This window comes from Sus scrofa, chromosome 11 (assembly GCF_054392235.1).
Source record: "Sus scrofa isolate SSC_HxYL_T2T_F1_AM1 chromosome 11, Sscrofa_HxYL_maternal_Yorkshire_Landrace_v2.0, whole genome shotgun sequence".
NCBI lineage: Eukaryota > Metazoa > Chordata > Mammalia > Artiodactyla > Suidae > Sus > Sus scrofa.
This window is the reverse complement of record NC_139393.1, coordinates 7,490,671-7,517,057: the sequence shown is the minus strand read 5'-3', so window position 1 is coordinate 7,517,057 and position 26,387 is coordinate 7,490,671. Positions and strand designations below refer to the sequence as shown.

Below are 26,387 nucleotides of genomic sequence, written 5' to 3'. Positions count from 1 at the left end.
GCATGCTGAGACAGAAGCCACTGGGTCACTGAAAACACTTCTTTTTTTTTTTTTTTTTTTTTTTTTGGTTTGTTACTTTTCGTAAGAATTTGAAAGGCACTAATTGGCCTACTTACCAAGGAAAAAAATGTAGGGACGTACTTATGTACGTGTGTGTGTGTGTGTGTTCTCTAAACGACTTTGGACCACAGGTTTCAGCATCTTCAGTTACCAAGGAGACCAAGTGACTGGTCCGGCCTGAGAGGAGCCGGGCTGCACTGCACCTTGTCAGCTTTGCTGGCTCCTGAAAATAGTCCTTAAAAATCAAAATAGCTTCCCTTTTTTGTTGTATAATCAGGACATCTGTGATGCTCCTTACTATGTTTTGGTATTATTGTAATTTAAAAAAACTTATTAGCATTGATTTACAGTGTTCCTTCAATTTCTGCTGTACAGCAAAGGGACCCAGCCTTATGTACATGTACAAAATCTTTTTTTTTTTTTTTTTCATGGTATAGTATTTACTTTGAGTAAAAACGAATGAGTCAGAACTCCTGCCTCAGAGTTCCCGTTGTGGCTCAGTGGTAACAAACCCGACTGGTACACATGAGGATGTGGGCCTCACCTGTGGGGTATAGAAGTCCCTAGGCTTGGGGTTGAATCAGAGCTACAGCTGCTGGCCTATGCCACAGCCACAGCAGTGCCAGGTCCGAGCCGCGTCTGTGACCTACACCACAGCTCACGGCAACGCTGGCACCTTAACCCACTGAGCAAGGCCAAGGATCAAACCCACATCTTCATGGACACTATGTCAGGTTCTTAACCCCTTGAGCCACAGCGGGAACTCCAGCTCCTCTGCCTTTATGCTCTAAATTCACCTTCGGAAAATATGCCTGTCTTTCAAGAGGACACGCTCTGTACATTTTGCCAGAAACAAAATTGTAGACACAGTTTACCTTTCCACAGGAATTGGTCAGCTTTCTCCAAGCTCAGACGCTGCCTTGGGGAGAGCGAGTACGATGACTCCTAACACAGGGTTCTCAGGAAGGTGGCGAACCAGCCCAAAGGGGAACCCCAGACTCAGTCAGATTCTCTCCACACTCTGCGGTTTGGATGGGATGACCCAGGCTCTGGTGATTCAGCTCCTTTCTATGTAAAACGGGAAAATACGCATCTGTCTTGTGCAGATATTATCAGATGGAATTTATGAGCTTTTCAAAGAACACAGAGGGCCAGAGTACACGGTCCCATGCAAGAACAGCATGGTAGGTTTGCTGTTGTTATCAAAGCATCGTTGCTGCTCATGTGAAAACATTTTGAAGGTCTCTTGATGCATCACATCTAGTGTGAAAAATGAAATCTGCCTAAGGACATAGAAAGGACATGCTGTGCTTTATTCATTTGACATTCAGTAATTTTTCATTGAGATCCTACTATGTGCCAGGAGCAAAGAGGCACGTGTGACTTTCCTCTGGGAGTTTACAGACTAGTGGGCGTGAGCCATGGGACCCAGGAAAAGCAGAAGGAGAAGATCCAGCATAACTGGGGGGCGACAGAGCAGCAAGGACCTTTTTCCGTCTTACCTGGGTCTCCTGATGTCCATGGAGCAAGTGATGGGGGACACCTGTGTTTTGTCTGCCCAACACACAGTCCTTCTCTGGGAGAGCAGCTGATTGCTGACCATTCGCCACACCCGGTCCGTAGGGTCGGGGATGGGGCTGACCTCCCTCCTGGGCTGTCAGTACAGGCACATGAGCCGGGGGGCACCCGCTAAACTCCTCTTCTGCCTGGCCACATGCATGGGTGCGGGGGCCTGATAGCCAGATACAATAGAGGATGCTATTTAGTTTGATTCAAATTTAAACTGGGGTTTTAGGTTAATAAATCATTTCTTGTATATGTCCCAAATATCGCATGGGATAAACTTATACTAAGAAATGATTCCCTATTTATCTGAAATTCGAATGTAATGGGGCATCTGTACTTTTATTGGCTAACTCTGGCAACGCTACTCAGGGAGCCACCAATGAGAACACTCCTTAGGGTATTTCTGGGATTATTGACAAAGACCACCCTTTCCCCACTAGGACCGTGGGAGCTGCTCTTATAGTCCCTGGGACAGCCTTGCTGAGAGAGGAGTTGGCCTGGGAAGCAGAGCTGAGAGATGGAAAGAAACACCCGTGTATCGGCTGTAGAGTCTTTGGACCTGGCTGTCCTGGGGGACCCCTGGCCTCTCCATTCAGATGAGCTGATAGCACCCCTGCCCTTGTACGTGCACGCCCGGTTTTCTACTCAACGTCCCAATTGTAAGGGACTGTCTATCCACACCTTTCCTACTCTTCAGAGTCCACTCATTCCAATCATCTCCAGAAATTATTCTCAGACTTTTTCAAACGCTGCCCCGCCGCGGGGTTTCAAGGGTCACACAAACAGGTTGGTTTTGTATTCGGGAACATACCATGTCTGGTCCAGAGACTTAGCTTATTTAAAGCCCTGTGCTCTTGGCTTCCTTTCTCTTGGTAAAAGCCAAAACCTCCTAATGTTATGGAGGAATTTTATCTGACAGATGGTGAGCAAAGGCCAGGGACAGTCACTAGGCGTCGCCATGGTCTCCTTTGAAGTGGCAGGACATTTTGTAAAGCCACTTGTCTGTGCGGTCAGAAGCCCAGGCTTCAAGTCAAGACATTGTCACTGAGCACTTCCGTGACCTGAAATGAATGAGTGCTTCTGTGAGTACTCATGGTGAGTACTAAGTACTCATTGCTAGTACTAAGTACTCACCACGGGTACTAATGCAGGTACTTGTGTGAGTGCTCATTGTGAGTACTTAGGCAGCTCCTCTTACCTCCGCTTCCCCATCATTAAATTACTGAGCTGAACAACATCTAACATATGCTTCCAACCCCATGGTTCAGCGGTGTAAAACCATTTTGATAGATCCAGGGACTGGTATGGAGAAAATAGAGCTGGACTTCAGGGGGGTATTTTGCCAAGTTCTCATGATATCCTTTAGGAGAAATGTGACAAACAGAGAAAGAGAATTCAATCTAAGTGGCAGGAGATTAGTGCAACATGTCTGTAGGAATTCAGAGGCAGGAAATCTTAAAGGTGAGAGGTGGCTGGTCACAGGCTGCTGTATCATCCTGGGTTTTACCAACACCTCAGAGAACTGAAGCCATTCTTACCAACTTTCAGGTGGCTTAGAACTGGGAGGGATGGCCAGTTGGAAGACCCAAACTAGATTCAAACCAATTTAGTACTCTGAATTGACAGTTTAAAGCTAAATCAATCAATCTATCTATCTTCTATCTAAAAAACTAATATCCAGCAGGTTAAAAAAAAAGTTGACCTGGGAGTTCCCAGGTGGTCCAGTAGTTAGGATTTGGCACTTGCACCGGTGTGGCCCAGGTTCAATCTCTGGTCTGGAAACTGAGATCCCGCATCAGGCAGCTGCGTGCTGAGGCCAAAAAGTGAACAAATAAACCTGACCCCCCAAGTGCAAGGTAGAGATGTGGTTCATCGGAAAAAGCCACGAAGCTTTGGTCTATGGCAGGCTGACTGTGACTCGTCGGTAAGGTCCAAAGAGCCACCACAATGCTGGTGCGTATTATCAGCTGGGGAGTGTCCCATTCAGGGGACATAGGCCATGTCCTTTGGTGATACTGGGATTTATCTTGAGGAGGAGTTCAGGGTGTGATGAGAAGGTCTGGAAAGCACCCTGTCACCTGCTCTCTCAGGTGTGCCTGCCTTTATTCAGTCAGCAAATGCAGTCAACCTTAACTGACAGCGCCTCGAATACTTTTCTGAAATGAGGTAGAGGACAAAATAGATAAATAATAAAAGCAAATAAAATATGCCCGAACAGGTGCTAGGAGCCTGGTACCCAGAGAGGAAGGACAGAGCTCCTGCCCTCAAGGGTCCCTCCTGGAGAAGCGAGAGTCTGACAACGTGGCGACAGCTGTGTGCCAGAGACTCGAGACGGAGTCCATCCCCAAGTGGCGCGACTGTCCCCGTCATGGGGTTGGATGGGGTCTCTGGCGTGGCCACGCTCAGGCTGCGCGGAGGTCAGGAAGGCGGAAGGGAGCTGCGGCCTGAGCCTGAGGGCCCTGTCAGTTCTGAGGAGGGAGGGAGCTGCACGGAGGCTGTCCTCGCCTGTAAACCAGCCGGTCATCCGCTCACCGGCTAAGCCTGTCCTCCCAGCAGCTCCTGTCAACAAGCACGAACACTTTCTGGCTGTACCTGCACCCCCAGCCCTTTCTTCCACAGGCACGACTCATGACCCTTCCGGACCTGGCATTAGACAAGCCCTTCCGCTGACTTCGTTTTCCTTTTCGAGCTCACAATTTCATTTCTGTTTCCCAGTGGCTCCCCCAAGCATAGGTCCGAGTCTGGAGAGAGGTGAAGGACCGAGGCAAGGCAAAGGGTTGAATACGCCCCAGTGCAGTTATAAGATGGGCAGAAAGGGTAGTCTCTGTATTTCCTGCACCGTCACGCATTCATCCATCCTTTTTCTATTCACTGGCAAGTCCCCAGATGACCCGTTTGTGTGGGGACACCAGTCATGTTGAACAAAGGGTCCCCCCCACTCCAGGATGCCCTCCCCTTAAATAATTCCATCTGCGCCAACCCAGTTTCCAAACAAAGTCCCATTTGGAGATACTGGGGATTAGGATTTCAACATATGAATTTGAGGCAACGTGATTCACCCCATCTGAGAATGATGGAATAGTATCATGCTGTAATTCCTAAAGAAATAATGGATCTCAGCAATGGCTCTCACTACCGCTAAAGCCAATAAGCAAAAAGAATGTGAGAAATTCTATAGGATAAAAGACCTGGTTTGTTAACCAGATAAGCAAAAAGCTGATGAGATGCTTCATCGTGAGTGGGGCAGCCTGATCACTCCAAACCCACCGACCTCTCTTAGCATCCCAAGACGCAGGACAACCAGGTATCCTAGTGCCTCTTGATGTGATGTAACAGCAAGGACACGGCAGCCCCTACCAAGTGGTCCTCCCGTTCTCCCCTCCAAAAAAAACCAGATCCGAACTTCATCCGATCAAGCCTTTGGTGTAAGATGTGAGCTAACAGGTTAGAGGATTTACAAGTGAAAAAAGAATGTGTCAAATCACACCTTGGGTATGTAATCAGCGAAATTCAGAATGTGAAGAAATGCTATAGGATAAAAGACCTGGTTTCTTAACCAGATGTTAAGGACAAAAAAGAAGGGGGGGGGCATATAGCTCAAAAGAGACTTTGAAGAACATGTGAACTGAATTCACTGTGTAGCTCGTTTGGTCTTGATGTGAACAAGTCATTTGTGAAAAATAAAAACAGTGACTATCAGGGAAATTTGACCACTGCCTGGGCATTTGGTGATGTTAAGAATTACTGATTTTTAAGTGTGACAGTAGTTTTGTTGCAATTTTTTAAGCCCTTATTTTTAGAAATACTACCAAGCTCTCTATGGAAGAAAAGTTAGTGTCTTGGATTTGTTTCAAAATAATCTGGGCAAGGGGTGATAAACTGGATGAGATTCAGATGGCGTGCGACTGGCTGTGTGCTGAAGCGGGTGATGGGTATCTGGGGTTTCATTGTACTATTCTCTCTACTTTTATACGTTTGAAATTTTCCATAATCGAGTGTTAAAAATTGATGAGGCGGCTCTCCTCCTATGAAAGTCCTATCTGTTTATCTCTGTTCTGGATACCATCCCAGCTTAGCTTCTCAAGGACTTCGCTTTCCATTTATTGCCTCTGTGAGCATCGTCTTTCCCTCTCTCCCCCTGAGTCATCCCACGGCTTATAAACATGTTCTGCTACCTCCCATCAGAAAGAAAGAAAGAAAGAAAGAAAGAAAGAAAGAAGGAAGGAAGGAAGGAAGGAAGGAAGGAAGGAAGGGAGAGAGAGAGAGAGGGAGGGAGGGAGGGAGGAAGGAAGGAAGGAAGGAAGGGAGAAAAAAGAAAAGAAAAGAAAAGAAAGAAAGAAAATCCGGAAATCCAACTTCCATTCTGCCCTTGGCCTCCCTTAACTCTCTCCATCAGCCCGCTTTTTCTCTTCCCCCGCGTAGTCGAAACTGCTCTTCTTATGAACATACTTCCTAATTCCTCACCATCCATTTGCTGCTCGGCCAACTACACTCTGGGAGACACTGCCAGGGTCACCAACATCCTCCACATTACGGACCCCAGGGGACACTTTTCTGCCTAGGTCCATGGGTCTCTGCTGCTGTCCATCTCCCCCAACACACAACACTGGCCCCACCCCCCCACCCCGGCTCCCCTGCGCCTCCCCTCCGTCCCGCGTCCCTCTTTCTTCCAGCTCTTCCCAGAGTGGGCCCCCTCGCTCTTTCGTCGTCAGGGTGGGCTTCGGGATCACCCCGTCTGATGGGGCCCCTCTGCACCCACCTTCGTCATTGCACCCGCTTCATCCCATTATTGAAAATGGCCATCAGATTTTTATATACTGATTTTTATTTTTTTTCTGGCCATCAGATTTTCATTTGCGTATTTTCCGGGAGACCGTAAGCGGCCCAAGAAAAGGAACCGAATCTATTTCGCCGGTCCCTGTAATCCTGGCAGATAGTGCAGCTCCTGGCACACAGAGGCACTTAAAAAATATCTGTTGAATGAAAACATTAAATGCTACATTAACCCAACGATGACCCAAATTAGTATAATTAGAAATTGTGAAAAGCACTGTGAAAAAAAGCGCAGGAGAGCGTTCATCTAGCTTGAAGGGGTCCCAAACGCTTCCACCTGAATATCCCACTTGAGCTGAGCCCTGAGGAGTGGAAGGGAGTCACGCAGAAGTCGGGGAAACAGGATGAGAAAAAGGTCAGTAGCCCCTGATGAAAAGATGGAGAAGGACTTTTGAAACCAAAAATCGCCGGGGGATCAGAGATTCGCTGTTTGCCCTGTTAGGGTGGGTTTGTGTGTGTTATCTGGGAGTCACCAACTGGGGAGCCCAAAGGTCCGTGTGGCCTGGGCTACCTTTAACCCCTTATGGACCGGCCGCCCCGGGAGCTCCAGCAAGCGTTCACTTTCCTTGCTCCTTCCAAGCAGGAGGCTCGCTGAAGGCCTGTGTGAGCAGCCAGGACCAGGACCGAGCTGGGGCCCCTGACCTGTACCTAACCTCACACCTCCCTGTGGGAAAGGAAACGTGTTTTGCACAAACAAAACCTCAGACTTTGTCTCTTTCAGTTTTGCCAAACAGGCCTCCTTGGCTCAGATCTCTAGGTTTGGTTTAAGGGATGATGAGCATTCAAACACATCTACACACACACACACACACACACACACACACACACACACACACACACACAGAGTTAGTGAAACAGTTTCTCAAATATACAACCTGTCCTTTACCCAGTACCTCTGTTTCTAGGAGCCTGTCGTAAGGAAAGAATCAGAGGCGGACAGCAGTTCGCCAACTAGGATGACTGCTTTAATGCTCTTTATGAAGTAAAAAAAAAAAAAAAAAAAAAAAAACGAAAAAAAAAAAATCGGAAAAACCTAAGTGTCCAAAAATAGAGGGAGAGCTCTATGCATTACAGCATGCCTGACCTGTGAGGCGCAGTGACAGTTGTGTTTACAGATGCATGTTAATCGCCTGGGAGCGGCTCAGGAGGTGATGTTCAGTGAAGAGAAATGAATAAATACCTGCTTTGAGAGCATGAACTCAACATTGCAGATTCTGTGCATAAGATAGAATCAAAGGGAAAAGATTGGATAGACATCATAATTACAGTGAACTCTAGTTGGTGAAAATTGTTATTTTAATTGGATTTTTATACTTCTCCCTATTTAATTTTAACAAATGCACATTATATAATCACAAACAAACAATAAGATACTTTTGGAGATACTCATTTATTTTCTTTTTTATTGTGGTGAGATACACGTAACAGAAAATCTGCCGTTCTAACCATGTTTAAGCATGGAGCTCGGTGGTACTAAGTGCATGCACATGGCACCACCATCAGCACCATCCACTTCCAGAACTTTTTCCCAAACTGAGACTCCTCAGCCATTAAACTCTAGCTCCCCCCACCCCCAGCCCTCCCTCAGCCTCCAGCAGCCACCGTTCTGCTCTCTGTCTTGATGGATTTGACTGCTTTAGGTACTTCTTGGGCTGGTGGGGGTGGACTGCACCGTATGCGTCCTTCTGTGTCTGGTTGATTTCACTTACTGCAGTGTCTTCAGAGTTCATCGGTGTTTGGCTGACTTTTCTGGCATCTCAGGGTTGTTCCTACACCGTGTTAAGGTGCAGGCCTCATCTGCGGAGATCGCCACCAAGGCCCTCTGCCTGCAGGAACCCACGTATTTTGCTCAGAGTGTGAAGGTTCCCCTCCAAGCACCCAGGAAGGGGTGTGAGAGGCAGTGCTGGGTGTTAAATGCCACCTCTCCTTTGCCTCGGGCAGCGTCAGTAGCGTGGATGCCCCTTTCTTGAGGCAGGGCTAGTGGAAGCGGGAGGGAGGATTTGCACTGACTGAAGCAAGGCCTGGGAGGGGCTTTGAAAACATCTAAAGCCATCTCATTTGGCAGAGGCTGCGGGAACTGACTGCCCCCATCCCAAGGGAGGGGGATCCCGGATTCCCGCTCAGCCTCTGAGAGCCGCACGACCGTGGGGCGTTAGCTAGAGCTCTACATCCGTTCCTGCATCTGCAACTCGGGCACCACGAGTGCACCCCCACCCCATTCAGTCGGGCAGGTTACAGTCCAAATAATGCCTGGCAGTGGTATGTGCTCGATATTCAGTAAGTGCTATTATTATTACTTTAAACTCTTGTTGAGCTTGCATCCGCCCAGAAGGAACGAAGACACGAGCAACCAAGATCACTGGTTTGCAACTTAAGGATAAATCTCGAAGCCCTTTCCCACTTCCTGACGGTTCCATGTGCCAAGAAACATCTCTATTTTCTGTATCTCACTTTGGAGCACAGGCCAGCGCTCACTCAACCGGGAGCCGAGAGCAACACCATACTCACAACATACAGAGACTTCTTTCAAGCTCTAATCAATGTGGGGGAAAAAAAAGACCTAGATTTCTAGAATCTTCTGCCCATGATTGCTTTCAAGGTAGCCATAATCCTCCTCAAAATCCCATGTCGCCTATGGCCCCCTGTTCCCTTCCAAAGCTGGCAGGGTGTGAGCCCTTCCATGCCCGACTCGAACACCAGGGGCAGTTTGGCTGGTCTCCGCTATCTTGTTTCTCCCACTCTAGAAAGATCTCTCTGGCTTCTCCTGGCATCTGCTCTGCCCGGTGGAGGAGGAGACAGACCAGACTTCCTCCACCCTGCACGGCCCTGCTGCCAAAGACCCAAAACGCAGGGAGTGGTCCGATTAAAAACCTGGGCACGCAAATAAGGACAACTCTGTTTACTTAAAAAAAAAAAAAAAAAAAAAAAAAAAAGGAGAGAGGAAAGAGAAAAATAACGTGTAAATATTTTAATTTCAAGCTCTCTTGAATTAAGGGATGCTGATTAAGGGGTGTGGACCATTGTCTTTCAAAGGCTTCAGCAACTGCTCCTTTTGAGGGGAGTCATCTTAAGCCAGAAGGCCTTCCAGAGAAGAATCCCTGTACAGGCACAGCCCCAAACCCGAGCCTGCTGGCTTCTGAGACGTCGTGAGCGAGGTGAGAGGTGCCCAGGGGAGGCTCCTGGTTGGGAGGGCATCTGGCCGAGAGCAGACGCAGGCAGCCTCTGCCACCAAGTGTGCAGTTGAAGACTGTCATTTTCATTCTGAAGCCTTCAAGCATCCCGTTATCTCTGAAAACGTGTGTGCCAGCTTGGCATCCAGCTCAGGGGAGATGACATGAGCCAGGAGGGGAGGGCAATGCCCAGAGCCCACCTTTTCCGGATTAGGCCTGTCTTCTCCCTCCCTTCAGCCCCCACCTTGCTCTCCGCATCCGTAACACGACCGATACGGAAACATTTTCAACTCTGCACCACCCCGGCCATCGCTTCAGGTTCTGTGTTTTGCCGATGCTGCTTGAGGATTCAGGAGGCGGGGGCTTTGCATCGGTGCGGCTCCCTGGCCCGGCTGGGACCACCTGGCTCGGCTGATGACTGTGAAAGATGCAGTTCGGAGGAGGAAGCAATCTCTCTGTCGAGAGCACCTGCCCTTGGCCTGAATTTGTCAAACAGGATCTATGGGGAAGGGATGAGGGAAGGAAGCAGGAAGGAGACGAACATTCAGAGTATATTAAGTAAACATGAGATGGGATGTGGCTCAGAGGTGCAGGGGAACCGCACGGCCAAAACTGGGAACCACTCGGTCTGGTGGAAACTGCTGCTTCGAGGCAGATTCTAGGCTCCTATTCAACAAGTGTGCCGGGCGCCATCCTGGAGGCTTTCGCGGTCTCATTTGATCCTCCCTACAAAGCCCCGCAAAGCCATCCCGTTATCCGCCACCCGACAGTGCCCTGAGAAAATCGAGACCCAGAGGGATCAATGTAACCCCCAAGACTCAGGTCCTGCGGCTGCACGACCAGCGGTTCAACACCCTCCACGGCGAAAGAGAAAATAATCACTTTAAAACACTGTAATTAGCCACAGTAGTGCAGATGGGGAAACGGGGTGAGAACTCCGTGCTACCTCTGCAACTTCTTTGTGCATCTGAAACGGTGGCAAGATACAGAGCTTATTGTAAAGAGGTAAGCCATACCTGGAAGTGTGCGTCCTTCCAAAAGGGATGTGAGGCAGGTCACTTTTGTTCTTTGTCCATCTTGAAGTTGGTGGTGAGCAGGACAGCCTGCACAGAACAGGCATCCGTACAGGGCTGGGGATGCAGGTGCGAGCAGAGGAGGCGAGACACGGGTCTGTGAAATGCTAGAACGCGTGCGCCCTTCATTCCACTGCAGTCATAGGAGGCATCTCAGAGGAAATAAGATGCATGAATTTTAACTTAATGATTGATGGGTCTGGGAGTCAACTGTGAATATTAAATTGTTGAAAGTGTTGACACCACTTTTGAATGGTGTTATGTCTTTTGGCTTTGTCTTGTCTTAGCCATACCAACAATTGCAATTAGCAGCCTTCCGCAGTCTCTGAAAGGAGACGGACTGTCATTCTGGAGGCAGATTTTTGGGGAAGGAGATGTTTTGGAGCCGGAGAGATTTGGGTTCAAACCTAAGTGAAGTGGCTTTCTAGCTGGGTGTTCTCAAACAAATAGCTCATAATATCTGAAGATCAGAGGCTTTATATGTGAACTGCATGCAGGTGGTCATAGCTGCCCACAGGATTGTGGCATTAACATACACAAATATGGTGTTTATGGGTGGGTTGCATGTGCTCAGGAAACAAATATATGGATGAACAATTAAGCATGGATTTAGACCTAAAACTGAATTTTTATGCGTATTTTAACCAAAAAAAACGCCACAAAGCATTATAGAGGGAAGCGTCTATCGCTTTTACAAAAATCACATGAATAAGCATGGCCATCTCTCTAAGTCCTGCTCAGGCAAGGTTTCAGTGGCTCTCGGGCAGCCTGGGGAAGTGTGCATGCACTAGGCTGGGTGTTGAGCACTGGACAGACCTGGAAGTGGCCAGTGCTCCCCAAACGTTCGTTGTGAGCTGTGGGATGGACCCAGCCAGGTACCATTGGAGTATCTCAATGGTATGGGGACTCGGAGGGTTCCCGCTGTGACCCAGGGGGTTAAGACTCCCATTGCAGCTCCTCGGGTGGCCGTGGAGGAGCAGGTTCGATCCCTCGCTCGGCACAGTGGCATAAAGGTCTGATGTTGCTGCTGCTTCAGCCTAGGTCACAGCTGTGGCTCCATTCAGTCCCTGGCGGAGAGCTTCCATGTGCCACATGTGCAGCCATAGAAACTAAAGACTGGGGCGGGGCTGCTGGAAGCCCCAGGGGCACAAGCACAGGTCTTTCCACTCATAGGTTAGGACTGTGGCTGTGCTTTGTCGTGAGGCTTTAAAAACCGTCCGGCTCTGTCTTTGAAAGGATACAAGGAAGCTAGGGGCACTGGAGGAAGAGAAAAGGCCATGACCAGGGGCTGCGCCAGTTACGCTAGCGGGGTGGGCAGCCCCAAAGGGCATCTGTGCCCCTTTCTGTGTGTGTACATGACATTCTGGAGAAGCACGGAATCTTCTCTGCCACTGGGCCAAGCTCCTTTTTATTAGCCTTCCGTCTACCTGGCTGTTGTCCTTACTGTCTCATAAAAATCAGCCCAAAAAGCAAAGGCAGACACCTCGCCTGAATTTATTAGCTAGAATCTGGCTCCCCAAATGCCGCGGCCTGGAGGGAACTCTGCTTATCGCTCATTTAGGCTTTTTTCTCCCGTGCCTGGCTCGGTCAGTTGTCACAGCAGGAAAATGCCAATTTGTCACAGAGAACCCCAGGCCTGGGGTTCTTCTTTCATTAAATGTGTACGTGCGAGGGCGCAGGAGGTGGAGGTGGGGGGGTTGAATGGGGGGGGGAGTCCCAAATCTGAACTCACATCAGCTATTTTAAAACACGCTGAATGAGCAGCGGTTTGGGTGGAGCCTAGGAGTATATGGATTTTTAGGAAGTTCCTGGGTGATTCTGACAGTCAGCCAGCATGGGGATCACTGGACCCCATGATCTCCCGGGACCATTTGCTCTGAAACATTCTGGGTTGCGCAAGTCTGGACCCTCCCCTAAACAGCTGCCAGCCCTCTCTATGCAGGGAGCCTAGAAATCACTTCCTAACCTCAGAGGGCTGCCCTGTAGTCCAGGGAGCTTTCTCGCTTTCCCATTCCTGTCTTGCCCAAGCTGCCTTCAATCCTTTCTATTTCTCCACAAATGACTTGGCCTCAGGGAGCAGGAAGTACACCTTGGCGGCGGCTGTTCAAGGTGTGGTCTACACAGTGTCCCCCAGGGGCTCGTTAGAACCAGGCTCCAGCCCCACCCCACCCTCTCAAATGGATCAAAGTCTCCATTTCACCAGGGTGTCCGAGTGACTCGTGTGCACATTAAAGCCTGCAAAAGCCCGGGTTCAGATCCCTGGTCCTCAGCTCAGTGGCACTTTGGTTGGGATCATCTGGAAAGTTTAAAAAAAAAAAATACTGATGCTTGTCCAGTGCCCAGGGTGCAGCATATAGTTTAAATTCCCCTGATGATTCTAGGAATTCCCGTCATGGTGCAGTGGTTAACGAATCTGACTAGGAGCCATGAGGTTGTGGGTTCGATGCCTGGCCTTGCTGAGTGGGTTAAGGATCCAGTGTTGCTGTGAGCTGTGGTGTAGGTCGCAGACGCAGCTCAGATCCCGCATTGCTGTGGCTCTGGTGTAGGCCGGTGGCTACAGCTCCAATTAGGCCCCTAGCCTGGGAACCTCCATATGCTGAGGGAGCAGCCCTAGAAAAGGCAAAAAGACAAAAAAAAAAAAAATTAAAAATAAATAAATAAATTCCCCTGGTGATTCTAATGTGCAGTAAAGCAACAACAGGATAAAAGGTTTTTTTTTTTTTTTTTTCCTTTTTTCTTTTTTGGCTGTGCCCTTGCATGTGGAAGTTCCCAGGCCAGGGACTGAACCTGTGCTACAGCATCAGCCCGAGCTGCTGCAGTGACAACTCCAGATCCTTAACCCCTATCACCACAAGGGAACTCCATAAATGGTTTAAAATTTAAGAATCCAAATAAGGGAGTTTTCGTTGTGGCCCAGTTGGAATGAATCCGACTGGTATCCATGAGGATGCAGGTTCGATCCCTGGCCTTGCTCAGTGGGTTAAGGATCCAGCGCTGCCGTGAGCTGTGGTATAGGCCGGCAGGTGTAGCTCCGATTAGACCCCCTAGCCTGGGAACTTCCATGTGGTGCAGGTGCGGGCCTAAAAAGCAGGGAAAAAAAAATCCAAATAAGCTTTTTTTTTTTTAGGGGGCAAGGTTGTAGCAAGTGGTTCTATGTATCATTACTGGCTTGATTTTTTTCCCTTCATGAAACTGATAAAATTATTTGGGGTCATGGAGGATACAGGGAACCCCCCCAAATTCTCCATAAACAGGGGTGGCTCTGAAACCCTCTGATCAAAACAGGAGGAAAGAGGAGCAGGGGTGTTGGGATGTTAACTATCTCAGTGTAACTCGGATCTTTTGGAGCCTGCACAGATGGGCTGGAACTTTCTGGAACAGCACAGGTCTCTCCTCGCCTTGGTGAGGAGCCCACCGACCCACCAGGTACATGAGAGACCCCGTCCCCAACACAGGTGGCTCTCTCTGCCTCTAACAAAAAAACGTTTCTCATGCTTTTAGGCTCAAGTTTAAGCAACTCTTCCTGTCGAAGCCAAGTAGGTTTTGTGTGTCTATTGAGACATAATCACAATCCATTGTGAGAAAAGCAGCAGCCGGGGGCTTCTCCCCAGGCCTGCAGGACCTCAAGGCCTGTGGCAGGCTGTCCCAACTCCCTGGCTTTGCTCCCCAGGCACCGAGGCACCTCGGGGTGCACAGCTGCCTTCGGGGCTCTGGCAAACCCAGAGTCAAATGCCAGGCTCCGAAAAGCTTCCCCAGTGGAAATAGCTGCAGGAGGCGGCAGCTCGATTCTTGGTGCTTTCATGTGGGTGAGACTCTTCCCACACCACCCCCCGGGGAAGGGGGGGGATTGCAGAAAAGATGTTGGAAACCCCCAGATGAAAGCACCCCAGTGGCTCACCCTCCCGGAGCAGCTGGAAAACGATTCTCCCTCTCCCTTTCCCACCACCTCTTGCGAGGAGGAGCCAGGCTTTACTCCCTCGGATGGTGGGGGGAGAAGGCGGAGGAGGACGAGCCCACAGCTGTGAGGGGGCCTCCCGGGCTGGGCCTCCCCCCAGAACTGAAGTTGGGGGCCGCCCTCTCTGATGCCTGCATGTGGCCTGAGCTGTGGTCTCCTCCAGGAGACCTAAGAAAACCTTCCTGTTCATGATGCTGTGGCTTTGAGGGAATTTACAGCCCAGGAAAAGAAAAAAAAAAAAATGCTGCTGAGACTGAAAGATGCTATTTCAGGACAAGAAGTTGTATTGTGGGTGAATCTAGGGGAGTAATTTTGTGATGTTTCAGACAGAAGCGACCAAGAAACGACTGTATCCTGAGGTAGCGCCCAGAAAGGGCGGGTGTGGCCCAACGGGGAGGAGATTGGCCCTGGGGCACAGGCTGTGGTCACCGGCCTGACCCTGTCCCCTGGCGCCGCCTCCCTAGACCAGAAGCACAAAGGAAACACATTTGGCTGCAGACACCAAGGACGCCAGAGGAGACCCAGAGAAAGACAGGAACAGTCACAGACAGAGGAGAGGGGATTCTGAAAATAACTCTCCACTGCGTTCACTTTTACTGAGTGCCGCCAGGTCCTAGACACTCCGCTAGATCCTGGGACAGTGGGCATGCTTGTTGTGATGGCTAAGGGCCACCTTTTTTCTTTTGGGCATGAGGAAGTTCCCAGGCAGGGATCAAACCCTCACCTCAGCAGTGACCAGAGCCATGGCCATGACAAAGCCCAGTCCTTGACCTGATGAGCCAGCAGGGAGCTCTAAAGTCCAGCTGTTGACTTCCCTAACAGTGGCCCTGTCATGGACATTTAGGAGAGGCTCCCGCCGTGCTTTACTGGGCCGTCAACTAAGCTACACTGCGCGGTGGATCCGCGGACCCGGGAGCACAGACGCTGACGTCAAGGAACCGAGGTTCAAACGTGCAGAGATGTCCTGTTTGTCCTCTGAACCCAGGCAGGCACAGCCTCCCCCGTTGTCAACATCCCCTACCCGATGGTGCCTTTGTTACAGCTGCCGGACCTCTCCTGGCCCATCGCTATCAGCACCGTCCACAGTCTACCCGCGGCGTCATTCTTGGTGTTCTGTACTCTGCGCATTTGGATAACTGTGTACCAATGACACGCATCTCTTATTACAGTACCGTACAGAGTATTCTCCCTTTCCTAAAAGCCCTCTGTGTTCTGCCTCTTCATCCCTTCCCACCCCACCCCCCGCCCCCAGCAAGCCCTGGCAACCGCTGATGTTTTTACTGTCGTTCTCGTTTTGCCTTTTCTGCAGCGTCACCCAGAGACAGGAATCGTACAGTAGGCAGCCTTCGCGGACTGGCTTCTTTCACCTAACAACATGCATTTAAGTCTCCTGCACATCTTTCTGTGGTTCGAGAGCTCATTTCTTTTCATGACTGAACAATGTCCCGTTGTCTGAGTGCTCCACTGTTTATTTACCCATCCTCTTACCGAAGGACACCGGGTTTCTTCTCAAGTTTGGGCAATTGTTACGACAGCTGCTCTGAACGTACAGGTGCAGGTATGTTGTGGGCCTAAGTTGGAACTCCTTGGGATAAATGCCAGGGGGCAAGAGAGCTGGTTCAGCCACCTGTCATTTTTAAAGCTCCGCAGGTGAATCTAATACCTACCTTGTAGGGAAACAGCCAAGACAGTTCGCTCCACGGCTCAGACACCTCTGTGACCAGGTGGTGGCGATGCAGTGTGCCCAGGGCCCCCAGGGCGGCATACACCTTCCCTGCTGTGTCCCCAGCTCCTCACATGGCACGGGGCCCAGGAAGGGAGCTCACTGTGCCTTTGCCACCTGACTCCACCGAGCCCAGAAGTAAAGGACAGTGAAGAAACAGAGGAGACGGCAAATCCTGGACTTTCCCGCAGCAGGACACAGCTGGCGAAGCAAATTGTTATCCAGAGGCTGATACTTTGAATCAAAAAAGAAGCCTTGCAAAATGCATATTTACAAATGTCCTTTTTGTGTGAAAGGTTGCCATAGAGACCTGGGACTGGGACACCAATTGATGGCTTTAGAGCTCATCCATCTCCTTGAATTAAGCCCAGTAGGTTGCTGGGCCTGTGTTGCTCTTGCTGCTGCGGCTGTGGGTTCTGGGGGGCACCTGTGTGGGCCTGGGGGCGACGGGGAGGGTTCCCGCATCCAGGGAACTCTTCTAGGACTGAAGATGCCACATTCTCTTCCAAAATGGCTAATGAGGCAAGGCAGCAGCATGTGTCTCCGGGAGAGCGGATCCTCTTCCTTTCAAAGCCTTCACAAACGTGAGCCCGCCCAAGCCCCGTCTGGCTCTGGCGGAAAGGACTTGGCCTTCAGGCTGCTCAGCTCCCTTCACCCTCCAGATTCCAGAGGGGCGGGAGGAGCTCCCAGGCCTTCGTCCAGCACCCGCAGCTGCTCTTGAGAACTGCCCCCTGAACAAGACCAGCGGCCTCACCGCTGCTACCCAGGGGGCATCCGTGATGCTAACACTTGAAGGAATCTTCGCTAAACCATGAAGATTTTTGTAAACCAAGCTCCACCGAAACTGCATCTTCCGAAACTCAGGTCCAAAGAGAAATCATTATGAACATCTAACAGTGCAGGGCGCCGTTAAGGAAGCAAACGCTGCCTTGCGCTTCCTAAACTCTGAAGCTGGAGTATCATCTGCTTTCGGGGTGGATGGTGCCGCCCTGGAAGGATCTGATTGGTAACTGGAAGCTCACTAGCTGCAATACGGGCTTCTCAAGGATGAGGACCCGTCCTTCGTTTCACTCATAAGGTTATTTCATATTGGAAACAGGTTGGTCCATACCCTTGGTGATAAATGGCTCAGACTCAGGGTCAGTCAGCTTCTTCCCTTCCGAGACTGTGACCCTGAGATCTCAGTGTCTTTGACTCGGGATTCTGTCCGACAGGCACCCTCTGCTCCCAGAGAGCGTGGATGCCTTTTAGGACACAGCGTGGAACCTCTGAGTGGCGACCCCAGGGATTGCGCCCTCAGGCTTATTAATGCTTGTTTCTTGAAGTGTTGTACAAAAGCCGCTCCCGCCCTCCTTCCAAAACAGAAATTAAAGTAGCTTAAGAGGTGTGTGGGTCGAGGACTAGTGTGAACACTGAGCTTATCCAAAGAGAAGTGACAGAAGCCGAGTGCCTGGAACTCCCCGCTCCCCTTCCCTAATTGATCTTCTAATCCCGGCTGAGTGTTTTGTTTGACAAAGCCCCCCGCTGTGGCTCAGGAGGCTGCTGAAGCTCGCCAAAGCCTCTTCAAAGACGCTGCCCTTGTGCGTGCTAAACGCCGCCGCAGATCAGCCAAGGGCTTTGTGGGGCAGTGAGGACCCGCTAGAGAAGCTGCCTGGGGAAACGGCAGTGAGGGGGCGGCTCAGCAGTAAGAGATGCTTCGTGCTTCACTTAATTCAGAAAACAGTAATGCAAGTCCTGACCGAGTCAGACAGGGCCACTTGGAAATGCCTGCGGAGGGTGGTCCGGGGCGATCGGCGCTGGCCTCACGCCTGCCCGCTGGGTCCAGAGGCGTTACCATCCCTGCGCCTCGTTTCCTGTTTCCCAGAAGTGGTCTTTAATAATGTCCCTGAATTAGCCAGTGACTCAGTGTCATTTTCATTTCCCCAAATGGCAGCCATTCTTTTTGACTCTAAGCAGTGCCCTTCCAGGGAGGTGCGAAGCATCCCTTGCCCGCGGCTACCTCAGATCCCCTCCCCTGGTACCTGCATGGGCCTGATGGGTCCATCACAGAGTGGGCTGCTGTCTCGTGGGAGGATTGGGGCAGGGGTGAGTGGTCAGCATGGGGTAGAGTGACCGCAAGGGCTCTGGGGTCTGTGGGGCACAAAATCACATCAAGCCTCCCCTGCGCGCTAGCTGTGTGGACCTCTCTGAATCTCAGCTTCTCTCCACGAAGCGGGAAGCACAGGAGTTCCCATCTCACAGTGCAGATTAAGTAAACTGCCAGCCGTGTAGAGGGCGATGGACTATAATGCTGCTAATATTATCGTTATGATGACGATGGTGAGGTGGCTGCTCTATCACGTGTATATTCACCCAGGTGATCGAGCACGTACTTTCGCTTGGCTTTGAACTTCGTAAGATGAGTATCGCCCTCTGTGTAGTTTCTGGGACTTGCTTCTTTCATTCACTGGTACCAACCATTGTTATATCAGTGTTACCAGCATCCATCTATGCCAACATGTAACTGTGGTTCATTCACTTTTGGTTTGGTTTGGTTTGGTTTTTTTGTTTCTTTCTTTTAGGGTCACACCGGTACGGCATATGGAGGTTCCCAGGCTAGGGGTCGAATTGGAGCTGTAGATGCCAGCCAGTGCCACAGCCACAGCCGTGCCAGATCCAAGCCGCATCTTCAACCTACACCACAGCTCACGGCAATGCTGGATCCTTAACCCACTGAGGGAGGCCAGGGATCAAACCCGTGTCCTCATGGATACTAGTCAGATTTCTTTCCAGTGAGCCACAATGGAAATTCCTTTTTTTTTTTTTTTTGGTTCATTTGCTTTTCTTTGTTTATGATATACTGCCATATAAATATGTATATATTCATTCCCCTATTCTTGGGCATTCTGGGTGTTTGTTTGTTTTCCCTGATAAACAGTTAGAGATGTAGTTCACATACCACACAAGTCACTAATGAGAAGGTACAAGTTAATGGTTTCTGGTTTATTCACAGAGTTGTATAGCCATCCCAGCAGTCAATTCGAGACCATTTGCACTGCCCTCGGAAGAAACCCTGCATGTCGTTAGCAGTTACTCACGGGTCTCCAGTCCCCTCGTCCCCACCACCACTAGCCTCCTTGCCGTCTCTGTACATTGGCCTGTTCCGAACATTTTGCATAAATGGAGTCATATAATTTGTGACTGGCTTTTCTCATTTGGCAAAATCTTTTTGAGTTTCATCCATCTTTGTGGCACGGATCAGGGCTTCCTTTTATTGCCAAGTAATGTTCCGTATTTTATTTCTATATTCATTGGTTTATGGGCTTCGGGGTTACTTGGGTGTCGATTTTTGCCCCTTCTCGCTGTGTGATGGTGAACATCATACCACCTTATTTCCTGGGCATTCGTGCAAGCGTTTCTCAGGGGCATTTTCTTGGGGTGGATGGTTTGAAATACAGAGAAGGCAGGTGCTGAGCACTGCCAGAGGATGCCGGATCGCTTCCCAAATGCTTGAGCAGTTTACCCTCCCACCGGTGACATGAAAGACACCATTGACCCACGTCCGTGCTGCTATGTGCCATGGCAGGATTTCTAGTTTTTGACAAAGTTGTTTGTTTTATTAATATCTTTTGGTTTTTTAGAAGTCAAACCACAGCTCTGCATTTGACTCACTGCCTGATGATAAGACTCACATGGAGATTCAGACAGACGGCCACCTGCCTGTCTCCTTCCGTAATGATGGTTTCTCCTCTGTCACAGCCCAGCCCTGGCTCGCTGACCCGATGCCCATGTTTCGGTCGATACTCATGGTCTTCCTTCCTGGATGGGCTCTGTCTGCGGCTGGTCCTGGATGCTCAACCCACCTCTCCCCAGACGGAGAGTAGAGAGAGGCTGTCCCGTGTCCTCATCCTGGTAATAAACACCCCCCCCACACACACACGCACACATACACACACACAAACACATTCATATCCTGGCCCCCAGCTGCATCTAGACAGGAGGGTGACAGCACAGGAAGCCCGTTCGTTGACTTCTAACCCACAGAGGAAAACCCCGCTCGTGGTTTGCAAAGCCTCATCCTGTGGATGCTGGGAGAGGCGGGAACTCTTCCCTCTCCTCCCACCAGCCGAGCAAACTAAGTTACTAGGAATGTAGCTCTGGTGCCCATGCACCGAATTCTCTCCAGAATCTCATTTTACTTAGTGTCTCTCCTATTAATTAAATTTGAGTAGCACTTTTTCCTCCAGAGGGTTCTACAATAACTGTACAATAAACACTGCATACAGAGACTAACTCTGAAAGTCAGTGGAGACAAGAGACGGAGACGAGGGAGCAGAGGAAGGAAGGGGCAGAGAAGGGGAGGCCTTGAGGATGGTGGTGGACAGGGCGATGGGCTCTGGAAGAAGGTCGTGCCGGCCCCAGCTGAGTGGGGCCAGCAGACCCGCCTCCCATTCCTGCCGCCCCCCCCCCCCATCTTGCCTGCATCCAGTGACTGAGGGGCGGTTCCAAAAGCCTGGCCATTGCAGCCTGAGCCCCCTTGGGCTGGTCAAGGCTTTGCCAGGCCTGCATCACTGTGCTCTTGAGGAATCCTGCTTCCTCCTGCTCCCTCTCATAGACTGTGACCCAAGTCCATGTCTTGCACCTGTTTCTGGAGCACCTATTTTTTTTTTTTTTGTCTTTTTGCTATTTCTTTGGGCCGCTCCCACGGCATATGGAGGTTCCCAGGCTAGGGGTCTAATCGGAGCTGTAGCCACTGGCCTACGCCAGAGCCACAGCAACGCAGTATCCGAGCCGCGTCTGCAACCTACACCACAGCTCACGGCAACGCCGGATCGTTAACCCACTGAGCAAGGGCAGGGACCGAACCCGCAACCTCATGGTTCCTAGTCGGATTCGTTAACCACCGCGCCACGACGGGAACTCCTGGAGCACCTATTTTTTGTGTGACTCTATGATTAACTGTTTAGCCAGGCTCCAACTGCGCGCCATATAGATTACGTGCAATTGTTCACAAATATAAACTGGGCTGGAATTAACATCCTTCAAACTATGTCTTTCCCACATCCTAAGACAAGAGGTATCCTCAGAACTAATTCTTAAAATGGCATGTTCGACACATGTTAGACCCATTTTAAGGCCATAAACATGAATTCGCAAATTGCCCTCAGAATGCTGAGCCTATGGCGACTCCCACCAAAAATATATGAGGGCTGTGATATGGTGAAATATATGTTTTGGTCTTTGTCCACAGTTGCTGAGTCATGACACCTAAAACTCTTCCTATAATTCCCTGTAAAAGAGCTATAGGAGCATCTTATGTGTGATCCTGATTGTTGTTTCCGGTTCCTGAAATAGGAATGTAGGTGAAATGGGTGCCTTTTGTCATTGATAACAAATTTCAAGCACCCCTGAGTTGATGGTAATGAGATGCCCGAGTAATGAAGGTCCTAAAAAATTCCTGAACTGTGGGGTTTTCAACTTCCTGGGTGCTGAATATCTGGAGGTGCTGGGAGGGCGGTGCCCCCAGACAGGGAGAGGAAGCCCATGCCCCTTCCCACCCACCATGTCCTGTGCGATTCTTCCATCTGATTGTTCCTGGGACATATGCTTTTAGAATAAACAAGGAATCTAGGAAGTAGACCATGTCATGAGTTCTGTAAGTCATCCTAACAAATGAATTGAATTTGAAGAGGGGTCATGAGAACCTCTGATTCCTAACTAGTTGGTCAGAAGCCCAGGTGACAACCTGAATTTGAGACTAGTGTCTCAGCTGGGGGAAGGACGCCAGTCTTGTGGGGCTGAGCCCTTAATCTGTAGCATCTGCAGGTAGATCGTGTCAGAACTGAGTTAAACTGTAGGATGCCCAGCTGATGTCACAAAATTGCTTGGAGTGGGAAAACGGCCACCTTGGGTGTCCAGAAGTGACATATTCGGCGAGTAGTGAAAAGGAAGTCGTTTCCCTTTTCAAAGGCACATGACAACGTCTACGTCTCTGAGCTCACGTTTTATGTTTTATGTTTCTCAAGTTTTGTCATGTATGTGAAGACATATATTCTTCTTCAATATTCTTATTTCCATCTCTTTATTTATGAAACAATAGTTTTAATCCAATTCTTTCTTTGGTCTTTTATTCTTTTTAGTTTTATTAAAGTGGAGGTGATTTACCATGTTGTGCCGATTTCAACTGTACAGCAATGTGACCCAGACATAGACACATTCTTTTTCTCATATTATCTTCCATTATGTTCTATCCCAAGAGACTGGATATAGTTCCCTGTGCTTTACAGCAGGACCTCATTGCTTATCCATTCTAAATGTAGTAAACTGAACGTTTTTAAAGGGGGGAAGCAGTGGAAGGTAATGTGGAAATAGAAAAAGATTTGTCAACAGCTCTGTTGACCTTCAGTAAGCTGCGCATATCTCAAGTGCACAGTGGCTTAAGTTTTGATGTATGGGTTCATCAAGGAAACCGCCACCATAACCAGGGTGATAAACATACTCTGACCCCCTGAAGTTCCCCCTGACCCCCTTTAATCCCACTTTTCATTCGCCCACCCCCACCTTGACCAGCACCCCCCAAGCAACCATGGATTTGCTTTCTGTCTCTATAGATTAGTTTTGATTTTAAAGTATTTTATATACAAAAAATAACTCATGTATAAAAGAGCCCTACTTTTGTCTGGCCTCTTTCACGCCACGAGAATATTTTAAAATTCGTCCATGTTGTCACATGGATCAATGGAAAGTTCCTTTTTTATTGCTGTATAGTATTCCACTGTATGGATGCACCACAATTTGTTGACCCATTCATCTCCTGGTGAACATTTGGGTTGTTTCCATTCTTTGGCCATTACTAATAAGGCTAGTAATCCAGAATGTGTGTGGGCACATGATTTCATTTCTCTTGGGCAAATAGTGTGTCATGCTTGTGTCATGGTTTTCATTATTTCAGATGTCAAATAAATCTGGTCTCCGTTGTTCCATGTTGGCCAGAAGCCTATTTGAGTGCTTTCTGGAGTGCGTGTTTTTAAGTCAGGTAAATCAAAGGTAGGTTAGCTTGGCTCTTGGGCTGAACATTTAAAAAATCTTTACATTTGCATTTTGTCTTTTTCTTTGGCTCCGTTGAAACTGAATTCCTCTCCTTTCCGTGTTCCCAGAACATTCGGCTCTGTGCTTGCACAGGCCTAGAGCTCTTTCCCCTGGAGTGGCAGTCTTCAGCCTCGCGGGGTAGGAGTTGGTGTTCACCAGGCTGGAAGCTTCGGGAAGGGCTCCCAGGACCTCCAAGCTAGACTACACTGGGACATTGCTGGATGTGGAGCTGCTATCTTCACTGAGCCAGCTCGGAGTCTGGGGAGGGGTGGCCTGACTTTTGCCCTCATAAAACTTTTATTTTGTGAGACTGTTCTGGAGACACAAGCACATAACTGATGCTAGAGAAAATATATGGGGTTTACTAGTGGGCCTGGTAACTCACGGGGACAATTCCAAGATGTCTGGAGCTCAGGATGTTCTGTCAATTCTGAGGCTCACTTTGGGCCCTGCCCCTCGTTCCCCTTCTGTGAATTCCTGATCATATGAGTGGCTTCAGGACTAACTAAGGACTTTGGCCTGTGGGCCTGATGTCCGTCTCACTGCCGGCTCCGTGACAGTTCCCTTTATGCCATAGCTCACACTAAGCACCAGCCCCCACCATCACTCAGTGATAAAACTGTACAAAGCTTGACCTCATCTCCGCCTCACTGATCCTGTAACACGTGTCTGTTACCAGTACACAGGTAAGGAAACTAAGGCTTAGGAAGTTTAGGTAGCTTGCTTACTTCTCTCGTCACAGCAGAGGCAGGATTTTAAAAAACCAGCCTGAAATAATAATGGGTGAGAATTTTCCAAAATGAATAATAGGCACCAAACCAAAAATCTAGGAGGCTCAGAGTATACAAAGCAGGACAAACACCCAAAAAACCACACTTAGGTATATTATATCCAAACTGCAGAAAACCAAAGTCAGAAGGAACATCCTGGAAAAAAGCCATAGGGAGGAAAAAAAACCTTACCTGCCCTGGTTCCCCCTTTATCTGGGGTTTCACTTTCCAAATGTTAAATGGGGAAGTCCAACAGCAAACAGTTCATACATTTTAAATTGCATGCCTTTCTGAGTAATGTGAAGAAACTTACAACAGTCCTGCTCCGTCCCACCCAGGAGTCCTTTTGCCCCACAAATTTGCCTGGCATTTAGCAGCCATGGTGCTTATCGGATTGACTGAACTGGTGACACAGAGCCTATGCTCGAGCAGACCTTTTACTTAATAATGTAGCCACAAGAGGAGTGATGCTGGTAATTCTGATATGCCAAGCAGAAGCCATAAAATGCTCCCTTTAAGTGAAAAGGTGAAAGTTCTGGACTTAATAAAGAAAAAAATCATATGCTGCGCTTGCTAAATCTATGGTAAGAATGAGTCTAAACACAGACTTTACGTCTTTTGTGAAATTTAACTCCAAATGGATCATAAACCTAAATGTAAAATGCAAAACTGTGAAACTTCTAGAAGATGACAGACAATTTATATAACCTTAAGGTTGGTGACGCATTGAAAGTACAGTGTATTTTTGTTTTCAGCAATAGGAAAACCACAGTTCATGAAAGAAAAAATTGGTAAGTTAAACTTTATTAAAAGTTGAAACTTCTGCTCTGCAAAGGACACAGTAAGGAAAATGAAAAGATGAGCCACAGTCTAGGAGAAAACATTTGCAAATGCATATCTGATAAAAATATGCAATGAACTCTAAAAATTCAGCAGTAAGAAACAAACAACCCAGTTGAAAAAGGGGCAAAAGATATAAATGGATTGTGATGATCATTATACAACTAGAGATGTGATAAATTCATTGAATTAAAAAAAAAAAGTATAAATGGACACCTCACCAAAAAAGACATACAGTCGGCAAATAAGCATTTGAAAAGATGCTCAATATCCCACAGCATTAGGTAATTGCAAATTAAATAATGAGATACCCCTATACACTTACTTAAATGGCTAAAATCCCCAAACTGGACAATACCTGGTGACACCAGGGAGCAGCAGGGACTCTCTTACATTGCTGACAGGAATGCAAAATGCTACAGTCACTTTGGAAGATGGTTCGGCAGGTTCTTACAAAGCTAAACAGTCTTATCATATAATCCAGCAATCACTCTCCTTGGTATTTACACACTATAGTTGAAAACGTGTCCATACAAAAGTTTGCAGAAGAATGTTTATAACAGATTCATCCGTAATTACCCCAAACTGAAAACAACCAAGCTGTTCTCAAATAAGTGAATGGATAAACAGCAGGTACGGACATACCATGGAGTGTTATTCAGCAATGAAACGCAAAGAGCAATCCACACAAAAAGACGTGGAGGAAACTTAAATGCACGTTGCTGAGTCAAAGAAGCCAAGGTGCAAGGTTATATACTGTGTGATTCCAACTACATGACATTCTGGAAAAGGCGAAACTGTAGAGACGGTAAAGAGATAGTGCTTGCCAGGGGTTTGGGGGGAGGCACGAGGAGTGAACAGGTGCCTCACATGGATTTTTACAAAACAGTTCTGCATGACACAATAATGGTGGGTAGGTGACATTAGCCATGTGTCAAAAAACCTGTAGCATGTACATTGGCAAGAGTAAACCTTGGAATTCCTGTTGTGGCTCAGCGGGAACGAATCTGACTAACATCCACGAGGACGCAGGTTCGATCCCTGGCCTTGCTCAGTGGGTTAAGGATCCAGCGTTGCTGTGAGCGGTGGCGTAGGTTGCAGACATGGCTCAGATCTGGCTGTGATGTAGGCCAATGGTTAAAGCTCTGATTCAACCCCCAGCCTGGGAACCTCCGTATGCCTCGGGTGCAGCCCTAAAAAGACAAAATAAATAAATAAATAAACCTTGATGCAAATTACAGAGCTTAGTTAATAATCATGTATTAATATTGGTTCATTAATTGCAATTATTAGTTATAATTACTTATCCCACTAATGCAAGATGTTAAA

At 48.6% G+C, this 26,387-nt stretch overlaps 1 protein-coding gene across 2 annotated transcripts in view; it reads left to right on the top strand.

Annotated features, from left to right (window-relative positions):
* Positions 1-26,387, top strand: part of LOC106505250 (uncharacterized) — a 96,031-nt gene that overhangs the window by 3,895 nt on the left and 65,749 nt on the right. Inside the window, exons 2-3 of one of the 2 annotated variants that reach the window (XR_014819064.1) lie at positions 15,967-17,479; positions 20,119-23,342. Coding sequence is in view for 1 of the 2 variants with exons in the window: in XM_084981395.1 (XP_084837521.1) it covers positions 15,967-16,028 (62 nt within the window). In the remaining variant the exon portion in view is untranslated. Of the gene's footprint in view, positions 1-15,966; positions 17,766-20,118 lie in introns of those variants that run through there. The other variant, XM_084981395.1, reaches the window with a different exon arrangement.